The 13,496-nt window shown below is 38.4% G+C and overlaps 1 protein-coding gene across 6 annotated transcripts in view; it reads right to left on the bottom strand.

Annotated features, from left to right (window-relative positions):
- LOC139954933 (uncharacterized) overlaps positions 1 to 13,496 on the bottom strand; it is a 119,831-nt gene that overhangs the window by 76,663 nt on the left and 29,672 nt on the right. For all 6 annotated transcript variants that reach the window (XM_071954945.1, XM_071954946.1, XM_071954947.1 and 3 more), the window contains 14 exons: positions 13,160 to 13,350; positions 12,831 to 12,936; positions 12,399 to 12,641; positions 11,905 to 12,081; positions 10,654 to 11,280; positions 10,242 to 10,387; positions 8,739 to 8,850; positions 8,176 to 8,492; positions 7,525 to 7,737; positions 6,384 to 6,650; positions 5,749 to 6,058; positions 5,160 to 5,392; positions 1,038 to 1,185; positions 545 to 756 (listed from right to left, as the gene is read on the bottom strand). In XM_071954945.1, coding sequence (XP_071811046.1) covers positions 545 to 756; positions 1,038 to 1,185; positions 5,160 to 5,392; positions 5,749 to 6,058; positions 6,384 to 6,650; positions 7,525 to 7,737; positions 8,176 to 8,492; positions 8,739 to 8,850; positions 10,242 to 10,387; positions 10,654 to 11,280; positions 11,905 to 12,081; positions 12,399 to 12,641; positions 12,831 to 12,936; positions 13,160 to 13,350 — 3,302 coding nt within the window. The remainder of the gene's footprint in view (positions 1 to 544; positions 757 to 1,037; positions 1,186 to 5,159; positions 5,393 to 5,748; positions 6,059 to 6,383; positions 6,651 to 7,524; positions 7,738 to 8,175; positions 8,493 to 8,738; positions 8,851 to 10,241; positions 10,388 to 10,653; positions 11,281 to 11,904; positions 12,082 to 12,398; positions 12,642 to 12,830; positions 12,937 to 13,159; positions 13,351 to 13,496) is intronic.

Genomic DNA, 13,496 nt, shown 5'->3' with positions numbered 1-13,496 from the left:
AAACATATGGTCACAATGCAAACATATGTCACCATGCAAACATATGGTCACCATGCTAACATATGGTCACCATGCAAACATATGGTCACAATGCAAACATATGTCACCATGCAAACATATGGTCACCATGCTAACATATGGTCACAATGCAAACATATGGTCACCATGGAAACATATGGTCATGACACAAACATATGGGTAGAGCATTTAGATCTATTCCTAAACATCAATTATTCATATATACAGCCTTAACCTTTTCAGTTCCATTAATTTATAAATATTTCAATATTTTACTTTGGACTTTTATATTAATTTCATGTAACTCAACTATCTTATAGTTTTACTTTTCAAGATCATTTTATCCAGTCGTTTCGTTAACTGCTTTCAGATAATACTTTATTGTGAAACCTTATATAAATACATATTTTAATTCTGATTTTTTAGAGACATATTAAACTGGCACAAAGGTTCTAATAATGTTATGCATCAAATATCATAGAAATCATGAAAGCTGATCTGAATTAATGAATGACAAGTGACTCACATAGACGCTGTTAGACCTCTCCCTGCTACAGTATCTGCCGATGGTAGAGCCACTGTTATGTCTGTTGTACCACCAATGACAATCAGAGACACAGTTGTAACTTTGCCACCAGTAATTGTTTGAGCATCTTCTGCATCTGAGATACTCATCACACCAGTGGCAGTTGGGCAAGCATCCTCCTTTACCACCGTTTGCCGAGAGGTGACCTCGACCTAAAAATAGAGAAAACAGAGGAGTGATGACAGATATATCATATTCCAATATATGGCCATCTAAAGTTTAAAGATGATTGTCTGAAAGGTAAACAGCTTGGAGCAGTAATGGATCTCCGATAATCTATCTGTTTTGTAGCTCAACAACTTCCTTCAGTTCCTAATAGCTGTATCTCCACATGATGACAACTGATCATTCAACATCTATCTAGATAAACACAATATTACACTCAACCATTTATAATGAAATGCTTACATTAAATGTTACACTGTGATCATACCTGTGAGATGTCCAGCCTCTATCCAGATACTTCCAGCACTAGCACCACCACGGCTAGCTACATAGGTATCGTCTCCGTTAGCTTTGATGTCACCGTCTATCAAAGCATTTTGAGAAGCCACCAAGTGAACAACACCTCCTCCCGAGCACTACAATAAAACATGACACAGATAGTGTAGAGAAACACAGGTACATCTCATTACTATCACCACTCCTGAGCACTACAATAAAACATGACACAGATAGTGTAGAGAAACACAGGTACATCTCATTACTATCACTACTCCTGAGCACTACAATAAAACACGACACAGATAGTGTAGAGAAACACAGGTACATCTCATTACTATCACCACTCCTGAGCACTACAATAAAACACGACACAGATAGTGTAGAGAAACACAGGTACATCTCATTACTATCACCACTCCTGAGCAATACAATAAAACACGACACAGATAGTGTAGAGAAACACAGGTACGTCTCATTACTATCACCACTCCTGAGCACTACAATAAAACATGACACAGATAGTGGAGAGAAACACAGGTACATCTCATTACTATCACCACTCCTGAACACTACAATAAAACATGACACAGATAGAGTAGAGAAACACGGGTAAGGCTCATTACTATCACCACTCCTGAACACTACAATTAAACATGACACAGATAGTGGAGAGAAACACGGGTATGTCTCATTACTATCACCAATCCTGAACACTACAATAAAACATGACACAGATAGTGGAGAGAAACACAGGTATGTCTCATTACTATCACCAATCCTGAACACTACAATAAAACATGACACAGATAGTGGAGAGAAACACAGGTACGTCTCATTACTATCACCACTCCTGAACACTACAATAAAACATGACACAGATAGTGGATAGGAACACAGGTACATCTCATTACTATCACCACTCCTGAACACTACCATAAAACATGACACAGATAGTGGAGAGAAACACAGGTACGTCTCATTACTATCACCAATCCTGAACACTACAATAAAACATGACACAGATAGTGGAGAGAAACACAGGTACGTCTCATTACTATCACCAATCCTGAACACTACAATAAAACATGACACAGATAGTGGATAGGAACACAGGTACGTCTCATTACTATCACCACTCCTGAACACTACAATAAAACATGACACAGATAGTGGATAGGAACACAGGTACGTCTCATTACTATCACCACTCCTGAACACTACAATAAAACATGACACAGATAGTGGATAGGAACACAGGTACGTCTCATTACTATCACCAATCCTGAACACTACAATAAAACATGACACAGATAGTGGAGAGAAACACAGGTATGTCTCATTACTATCACCAATCCTGAACACTACAATAAAAAATGACACAGATAGTGGAGAGAAACACAGGTATGTCTCATTACTATTACCAATCCTGAACACTACAATAAAACATGACACAGATAGTGGATAGGAACACAGGTACATCTCATTACTATCACCACTCCTGAACACTACAATAAAACATGACACAGATAGTGGATAGGAACACAGGTACATCTCATTACTATCACCACTCCTGAACACTACAATAAAACATGACACAGATAGTGGAGAGAAACACAGGTATGTCTCATTACTATCACCAATCCTGAACACTACAATAAAACATGACACAGATAGTGGAGAGAAACACAGGTATGTCTCATTACTATTACCAATCCTGAACACTACAATAAAACATGACACAGATAGTGGATAGGAACACAGGTACATCTCATTACTATCACCACTCCTGAACACTACAATAAAACATGACACAGATAGTGGATAGGAACACAGGTATGTCTCATTACTATTACCAATCCTGAGCACTACAATAAAACATGACACAGATAGTGGATAGGAACACAGGTATGTCTCATTACTATCACCAATCCTGAGCACTACAATAAAACATGACACAGATAGTGGAGAGAAACACAGGTATGTCTCATTACTATCACCAATCCTGAACACTACAATAAAACATGACACAGATAGTGGATAGGAACACAGGTATGTCTCATTACTATCACCAATCCTGAGCACTACAATAAAACATGACACAGATAGTGGAGAGAAACACAGGTATGTCTCATTACTATCACCACTCCTGAACACTACAATAAAACATGACACAGATAGTGGATAGGAACACAGGTATGTCTCATTACTATCACCAATCCTGAGCACTACAATAAAACATGACACAGATAGTGGAGAGAAACACAGGTATGTCTCATTACTATCACCAATCCTGAACACTACAATAAAACATGACACAGATAGTGGAGAGAAACACAGGTATGTCTCATTACTATCACCAATCCTGAACACTACAATAAAACATGACACAGATAGTGGAGAGAAACACAGGTATGTCTCATTACTATTACCAATCCTGAACACTACAATAAAACATGACACAGATAGTGGATAGGAACACAGGTATGTCTCATTACTATCACCAATCCTGAGCACTACAATAAAACATGACACAGATAGTGGAGAGAAACACAGGTACGTCTCATTACTATCACCAATCCTGAACACTACAATAAAACATGACACAGATAGTGGATAGGAACACAGGTATGTCTCATTACTATCACCAATCCTGAGCACTACAATAAAACATGACACATAGTGGAGAGAAACACAGGTATGTCTCATTACTATCACCACTCCTGAACACTACAATAAAACATGACACAGATAGTGGATAGGAACACAGGTATGTCTCATTACTATCACCAATCCTGAACACTACAATAAAACATGACACAGATAGTGGAGAGAAACACAGGTATGTCTCATTACTATCACCACTCCTGAACACTACAATAAAACATGACACAGATAGTGGAGAGAAACACAGGTATGTCTCATTAATATCACCACTCCTGAACACTACAATAAAACATGACACAGATAGTGGATAGGAACACAGGTACATCTCATTACTATCACCACTCCTGAGCACTACAATAAAACATGACACAGATAGTGAAGAGAAACACAGGTACATCTCATTACTATCACCACTCCCGAGCACTACAATCAAACATGACACAGATAGTGTAGAGAAACACAGGTACATCTCATTACTATCACCACTCTTGAACAGTACAATAAAACATGACACAGATAGTGGAGAGAAACACAGGTACATCTCATTACTATCACCACTCCTGAACACTACAATAAAACATGACACAGATAGTGTAGAGAAACACAGGTACATCTCATTACTATCACCACTCCTAAGCACTACAATAAAACATGACACAGATAGTGGAGAGAAACACAGGTACATCTCATTACTATCACCACTCCTGAACACTACAATAAAACATGACACAGATTGTGTAGAGAAACACAGGTACATCTCATTAATATCACCACTCCTAAGCACTACAATAAAACATGACACAGATAGTGTAGAGAAACACAGGTACATCTCATTACTATCACCACTCCTGAACACTACAATAAAACATGACACAGATTGTGTAGATAAACACAGGTACATCTCATTAATATCACCACTCCTGAACACTACAATAAAACATGACACAGATAGTGGAGAGAAACACAGGTACATCTCATTAATATCACCACTCCTGAACACTACAATAAAACATAACACAGATAGTGGATAGGAACACAGGTACATCTCATTACTATCACCACTCCTGAGCACTACAATAAAACATGACACAGATAGTGTAGAGAAACACAGGTGCGTCTCATTACTATCACCACTCCTGAGCACTACAATAAAACATAACACAGATAGTGGATAGGAACACAGGTACATCTCATTACTATCACCACTCCTGAGCACTACAATAAAACATGACACAGATAGTGTAGAGAAACACAGGTACATCTCATTACTATCACCACTCCTGAGCACTACAATAAAACATGACACAGATAGTGGATAGGAACAAAGGTACAGTAGGCAACATTTTGAGCAAGTTTAATCTTTACTGGTCTCATTATATGAATTAGTAGCATCTTTAGAGGCAACAAATATTACGTGAGAATGTTTAGCAAATTATATTAAGCCTACCTTCTGATTACTATTCTGGTCACTTCCTCCACTGCCATAGTGTTCTGGGTACATGGTATCTCCATAAGCATCTGCAGAGAAACTAGCACCTCCGCCACGACCTCCTTCACCCCCATGAGAGCCACCAGACCCTCCATTACTGTCTGTCAACCCTGCGCCAGGACCAAGGCCATGGCTCCATCCTCGCCCGGATACATCAAGGACGCCCTCATGATCAATTTCAAGATCTTTACCTGAAAAGAACCACGAAAGGGAACAATCGGGCTGAAGCTTTACTTTTAACATTTAATCGTTGTCCCTCAGTAGTAATGTAACCCTGGTGTCACTGGTTCAAATCAAAGTTTAACCAATAATTGCTAAGCCCCTTTTTTCCCAATGCAGTCAGTTTTCCATTTACTATTTATGTATGAGAAAGGCTTTGAATTTAAAGTAAGTTATCTATCTGGCTCCAGTTCCCTTGATATTCCATTTTCCAGCTCCTCTGAAATGCAACATTTCTTTGCTCTCAGATTAAAAAAAACAAAAAAACCCACATGCACCATTCCCTTACCCCTAATTACCTCCTCAACCAAAACAAAGTTGGACTTACTCTCAAGTAAGAGATAGTTGGCTTTGACAAGGCCACCTCCTTTAATGTGAAACTTCTCTTCTAAATTCACATGAAGTTGGTCGCCTTGTTCCGCAAGACCGTGATACGAAACCAGCCCTGATCCATATACAGACAGGGACCTCAGGTTTACCGAGCTGGCATTATAGCTGTTGATCTTGGCATCGGGATGTAATTTCAGCTCCGCACCCTTGTGTACCTCTAAATCTTGTACGCCCGCTACTCTCCCTCCTTGCAAGTCAATGGTTACATCTTGACTGATGGTATGCTCTGGAAGAATTGCCTCTCCATTCTAGATAAAAAAAAAAGAGTAAAATGTCACTCAGATAGTCTTATCATATAAATACTTTGGTAATTGTGAGGAAACACCCAGTGAACAAAATGGTACTGAAGAGCTCTGTTGAAAAATTTATAAAACATTTACTAGTCATGACATACAAACCTGATACACTGTTAGGCTGAACGGTAAGTATTTTGAATGGTTAGGCTCAACATTGTTCCCCTATGTGCATGTGTGCATGGTACCAATATCATACCCTTCACAGGAGTAGCCTTACTGTCTGTGTTCTAATATCACTATGCTATAATTACACATCTAAGTAATGACATATACAAACCTGATACACTGTTAGGCTGAAGGGTAAGTATTTTGAATGGTTAGGTTCAACATTCAGGATATCTTGTTCCCCTATGTGCATGGTACCAGTATTATCACCATGGATACTCTTCACATGAAGTACACGTTCACTCAAGTTCACGACTGGGTAATTATTATCGTCGTCGACAGCCTCTAGTTCTACGTGAGCGTAATGACCGATGTCCAGCAGGTCGATGTGATGATCGGGATCATCAAATGGAGGAAGAGTGATTAATGTTCGTCTTGTCTAGAAAGACAAACGGAAAGACAGATTAATTAACAAGTATGCAAAATTACTACGAGTGATTGAACCTGGCAGTAAATACTGATGAATTATGGGAAAAATAGAAAAAGACAGGAAGGAGGGTAAGGTGGAGCTGGGGGGGGGGGGAGGGGGGTACTTAATACCTAATGCAAAGATATATGAAAGATATGAACGGAAATAAATGTGAAGGATTTAGCCAGGAAATAATTATTTTATTCTGATATGACTAACTATCAGATCTTCTAACCTACTAGCTTATATGAATACCAAATAATCAGGAACATTTCTAGAACGTATTAACTGGTTTCTTTATCGCAATTTCTCTCAAATAATTACGGTTTACTTCAATATTGAACATCTAGTTTAATTACATCAATTCCATGAGAAGATATTTTAGGTAGTACAATTTGGGCGTATGAATTGTGATGACCCATATATATTCAAATGTGAGGAAGAATTTCTTTCCTTTGTTTTTATTCATTTATTTGATTCCTGCAAACAACAAACTTTTTATAGAATTATCATAATTAACAAAGTACTGTGTTTATATAATCACACAGATGATATTTTCCTGCCACTGTTTTCTTTATCTTATTGTACCTTTGTTACCTGGCAAAACAGTTTATTAAAGTTTACTTGTAAAGTTCTTCTCAAGATTTTTGTAGATAGAACTACACACTTTAAAGAATTCCCACACTGGAAATCAAGCTAACCAGACAATAATAACTTTATAGAATATAAATATACCATCTTGATACTGTTTTAAGGGTTCTTCGGGCAATTTCCACTATCACCGACTGGACTGATTTCAACAATGTTTTTCTCGATACCATGGTAACTAGATGGGTTAAAATACCTGTTGGTCGGCTCTCCTAAAGTTATTATATATTTTGATGGTTTTATATTCATCTCCTCCGGTCTCCTTCATGTACACCGTCCCAGCTGCACCGTGTTCATACTGGGAACCAGCGCCACCTTGGGCATCAATTATTCCGTGGAAGAGATTAGTTTGATAATAGACGGCTAGACGACCACCACCTCCACCAGAGACACCAGCTCCACCATCCGTCTTACAAAGCAAAAAAAATCAAATATGAGTAAAAATAACTTAATTTAAAGAGATAATTATGAGAAAGGTGAAGAACATAACTATCTTGAGCTTAAAGTGTAAGATTCTGATTTATTCCAAATTTAGTTTTTTTACGATCTCAGTTTTCTCAATTTGTAGATTTTACGCAGATATTGTAAAACAGTCTTACAGAATATAACAAATAACAATGCTCTTAGAGGAATTTGTGAGGAGATGAGATGATAAACATTCTGCGCTTGAAGAAAAGCATTTCAGAAATCTAAAGACCATTTTTTAGTTTGTGTTTAATGCTAGACCATGCTGCATATGTTTATGTTAATACTAAATGTACCTGTCAAACCACATTCCTTATTTTCCTGTTTTTGGATTAAAAATTCAAAGTATTAAATTTACGTGTTACCTAACCCTCATACTCACCGAGATGATTCCTCCACCGTATATCAATTCTGTGTCTATGACAATGCTGCCCCCACTACCGCCACCTCCTGTACTACTGGATGATGAATCACCGTCACTTTCAACAGCGCCCTCTACTTCCAGTCGACCGGTCACGATTTTCAGAATTCCACCTCCTGGGCCTCCATTCTTGCCTCCCCCACTCCCATACTCATCCGGTACTGTAAAGGAACCGTAGGCTGCCGGAGCGACATCACTGGCAGTCTTGCCCCCTCCCTCACCTCCATGGCTAGCCCCTGTCCCATAGCCACCAGATACCTTCCCGGCACCAGGTCCATCTATAAGGAACAAGGAGAAATTAATTATCAACTCATGATTGAGTATAGTTAACAACAATTACCATCAAATGTCAGCTAAGAGAATTTTGGAAATGGTTTTGCCTTGTTTGGCAGGCAAAACAGCAGTGCTGCATTCATTATGTGTGCACTGCAGTGACGATGAATTAGATGCTGTCAATTCCCTCAGTATTTGAGAAAGTGGTCAGGTCCATCATAATATGACATTTTGATTTTCATTTCTCTTACCGTCTGCTGCATAGCCTTGTCCAGTAACGCTGATAGAACCCTTGGTATCCACAACAACCTCATCTACATCAATATGCAAATTAATTGAAGTCAGCGTGCCACCACCAAAGACCTTCAAAAGTAGAAAGATACACAGACAATGTTAAACCTGACAATGATAACTAATCCTCTTCCATTTTACTTTCCTCACTGAAATTAACTACCACTATGGGTTATTTAAATGTTTCATTAAAGACAAATATAATACTAATACATACATAGCATTTTGGAAATTAATTCACATATTGATTGTCTCAACCTGATATATATCCTTAATAATGTGTTAGGTCTCATTGAGCAAAAATACTTAATCAAATTAATCTTTTAACTAAATTCTCATACATGATTTCTTCCTTTGAAGTTCTTCATGTTGTTCTGATGTAACAACTTTAACAATTTTAAGAACTTAAAGGTAACCTGTAGCTCATATAATTGATAGTTTTATACTTTATACATGCAGCTCATATCTTCACATACTTTGGCTTCAGTAGCAGAGCAATAAAATATGTCTACTACAGAAGGAAATGAAAATTAAAACCAAAGGTAGCTTTGAGACTTTTATACCAAACAGCTTAAATTTCCTCCTTTTTTCCAGCTCATATAGTGACTGACATTACATGTTAATGCAGGGATGTGCCCACACTGGGCGGCCCCGCCCAGCACTAAAACTTAAAGCCCAGCACTGTCTTAAAAATTGTGAATCCCGCCCAGCACTATTTTCATTAAAATCCCAACATTCCTAACAATATATTCAACATAAATTGGGCCTAGCCTATGCCAAAATCAAACAGACTAATAATGCATCAGTTACGCATGCGAGAAACATTACTTACGGCTCTCAATAAATCCCTTGTAAAATCTCTTTGAAACGAACTAATAACTTTTACCAGGTATGTAATATATTTCACTAAAAAAATATATAAAAATGTAAATTGTTTGCAAAACTTGTGTATGTGCTTAAAAAGCTACACAAGTGCCAACATTTGGCATCTGAGCACATTCAAAAATTTCTCAAAGGGGAGGGGGACACCCCCTCCCCCTTAGACCCCCTCCCCCAGGACGGCAATCAGTATACCCGGCACTCAGGAAATCCTGGGTACATCCCTGTTAATGTCACTACAAAATTTTCTTAAGTGAATTCCATACTTACCAAAATTTCAGAGAATTTTTTCCTTTTACTTGAAAATGAAATACTTTATGTCAAATATATTTAGCCATAAAGAAAGAAGCTTAGAAGAAATTTTAACATGGCAAACCAGAGCTTTTAAAATTTCTTTAAAATATACAGAGTGGTCTTGATTAAAGCTTGTAGGAAATTCACCTCAACATTAGAAAGCATTTCTTGTCTTCTTATGTCATAAAAGGATGAAATTTGAGGATCTTTTTGGACCTGCCAGTCTCTGAGTTACATATTTATATCATTTTTTTTTCAATAATCTACTGGAGTAGACTATTTCTATTTACCCTGAGATATTTTCCTTGCATGAATCTTTCTTCCTTTCCATGATGTGTGTTGAAGGTACCGTGGTTACGCACGATGATAGAGTTGAATATAAATTCGCGGGTTGACTGACCTTCTGTGTCAATCATCTCATGCATATTCAGAGTTCCTGTGAAATAATATAAAAAATGGTTTCAAGGAAGTTGAAAGTGGGCTCTCTGTGATTGAAAACAAAATTATAATTAGCTTAATATTTGTCTTTTGTTGCTTGAGACATTACGGTACTGGGCATATATCCCTCATTTGGTCTTTGCCACTGGTACACCTGAAGTAATTTATTAATTATTTTTAAAATATTGTTTTTCCAATTGAAACACAACAGAGTCCTGTAAAGTAGCATTTTCTTTTCAAATTACTGAACAGATGAATATTTACCTTGAGTAATAGTGACATTCCAAAAGTTTTCCAGCACACCCTCAATATTGAACGTGATCTTCTTGATGTCCAGTTCTCCAAAGAGGGATGACCGTCCGCCTCTGTAGATGTCAACGTTGAGAGGGAAGTGAGCTTTGGAGACGTACAGAGTCTGGTTGAAGCCCACCATCATACGGGCTGTGTAGTCACCAGTGATGGTACCTAGTCTGATATTGAGCTCATCCCTCGGCTGGGAGGGTCGAACGAACCCAATCTCCGCTCCACCGTAAACGTGAAGCTCATCGATGATGATGTGATCTTCGTAGTAATGACTCGGCGTGTTCCTCTCCCGGACAATCGGCGCCACCTCTGAAGGCTCCAACCAGGTCACTGCACCGATATTCCTGACGGCTCCATAATAAGTGGTCATGTTCCTCAGTGCGACTCTCGGCAGCCGACCGAGGTTATTGAGGTACAGGGTTCGGTTAGTGAGTGGACTTGTGACATTGGACTGGTGGTGTATTCGTGCTTCTGGGCTGGTAGCGTCCAGTAGTTTGGTACCATTGATGGGCTGGAGGTGGTGTAGATACACCATTCCAGAACCCCCAGGCTCATAGAACGATTCTCCACCAGCAGTAATCAAGTCACCTGAAGAACAAACAAACAAATATTTATATTGAAGTCAACCTAGAAATAACAAGTTTGGTATTGCTCATGACATGGTCTAATATAAAAATGCAAGTGACTCATGAATCTTGTTTGATGAAACAACTATTAACTTAATTTAAAATTAAAGTCTTCTGTCCATTCCTAATATTAGTCTCCAGAATACTCTAGTACTACAATGCTTCTATTTGATAAAACAGCTTGGAATACAATAGTTCATCAGTGTGGTATTCAACATGTAAGTTCTGTTCAATTTACTAAATTCTGTACATTGCTCTTAGAAAGATCATTCAAGTAAATTGAGACCCTAGTTTCCCATTCATGGCAAGTGAACATAAATGTGGTAGTTATACCTTGTGTTATGTTTCAGTGAGCAACTGAAGTGGTTTTCATTAAAGGCTCTGGGTTCACAACCAACTGGACAAAAGGTTTTGAATAAGTCTGCTTATTGCAACATCAGGATATTGAAACACTGTTGAACTGAAAGACAAGGGCACACATTTCTACATGTGTTCGATTGAAGTCCGTTTGTTTTAATTCCTGATAAAGAGACTATGTGCAAACCTGCTAGTCCTTGCATAGGCTCCAGTAATCTTTTCAACTTACCTGAGTAGTGGTTGTAAGTGTAGTAAATTGCAGCAAAGCCTCCTGCCCCACCGCCGCCACCATCATCCCCACTACCGCCACCAACATTCAATGTACCATCGCCATCAAAGATTTCTGTCTGTATCCATATACTCCCACCGCTGCCACCACCAGAGTGGGGGCTCCTGCTATCGCCACCTATTTTTTTCAAGTAAAAAGGAAACATTTGATTCAGACCGTGAAGAACCACTTTAAGACTTGCTTTAAATATATAAATTTCCCAAAGAAAAAGCTGCCCCTTTTGGTGTCAACATTCATAAATGTATTCTGTCACAGGAAGAAGTGTCAGCTTAAAATGATCAAATTGTATATCTCGAGAGTGCATCATCAGAATGGAAAACTTTCGTTGCTTTTGACATCATTTTATTTGTTTGAATTTTTTTATTTTTCATTTTACTTTACTCGTTTACTCCTCCTGTTTCATTCCTTTTGTTTTCTGAACTCTGTTTATTTACCTTTGGCTTCCAAGGTTCCATCGATGGTTAGAGTATCAGTCGTTTCCAGGAATAGCTTCCCAGCACCTTCTCCACCCATGTGTGGAAAGACCTCATGACCCCCTGATGACCCTGGGTCAGTGGGCATGGCAAAGTACCCATAGGAGGTCCCTACTACTGTATTCTGAGATGATCCCTGCCCACCGTTGCCACCATGTCCTGCACCGGAAGAACCTGAGGTACTACTGACACCATAGCCAACATCTGAAAAGAAAAGAAGAATGAAGAACTGATGAAATATATCCATTGGGTTGACCTCTTTTTTTCTACTGTATCTTTAATTTCTTCCAAAATGCAAAAATGAAAAGAAAAGAAGAATGCTATTATTTTCTACAACAAGACAAGACCACTTCACTGTCTGCTTTTGAATATATTCAGTTACAACATCCTCACCACTTCCAACCTGTAATTGAGCTTCTGGGTCGTACTGAACACTCAAGAATGAAGACGGCTCCAAACTTATGTTGGTGTAGCGGAGTTGCAGGTCACCGGCTCGGATCTGAAAATTGCCAATGAAAACAGAAATAAAAGATTTTAGGTATTTGCTTTGTGAAAGAAGTGATGTAGAATTAGCCGATGAAAAGATTAGATTTTTCATGAATTAAGTAAGTAGCGTTGTTGACTTTATACTATTCCACCACTCCTAACGTTGAGAGTGGTGCCTGTCAATGAGGTAGACACTGACACAGTCATTGGCAAACTAATAAGTGGTGTTAACTTACTATTCCACCACTCCTAACATTGAGAGTGGTGCCTGTCAATGAGGTTGACCCAGGTACCCAGTCGTTGATCAACAGACTGCCGAAAGTTTTCACATCCAAGTGATTAATGTTGATGGCTAGATCACCAGAATGTTGCAGTCCCACAATGCAATGGGAGCTCAGCTTCAAATGGTCCAAAGAATTGAGTTCACCTGTTACATACAAATCATCAAGATTTAAGTGTATATTGCAATTTAATACTCTAGATGTTAAACTTGTCTTGTCTTCCATACAAGAGTAGCAAATTAAAGCCAAGTTTGTTGAGCTATTAGCAGAGAGTAGGTCTGGAATCTTTCTG

This window comes from Apostichopus japonicus, chromosome 17 (assembly GCF_037975245.1).
Source record: "Apostichopus japonicus isolate 1M-3 chromosome 17, ASM3797524v1, whole genome shotgun sequence".
Lineage (NCBI taxonomy): Eukaryota > Metazoa > Echinodermata > Holothuroidea > Aspidochirotida > Stichopodidae > Apostichopus > Apostichopus japonicus.
The sequence above is the reverse complement of the archived record's forward strand: the minus strand, read 5'-3'. Positions and strand labels throughout refer to the sequence as shown.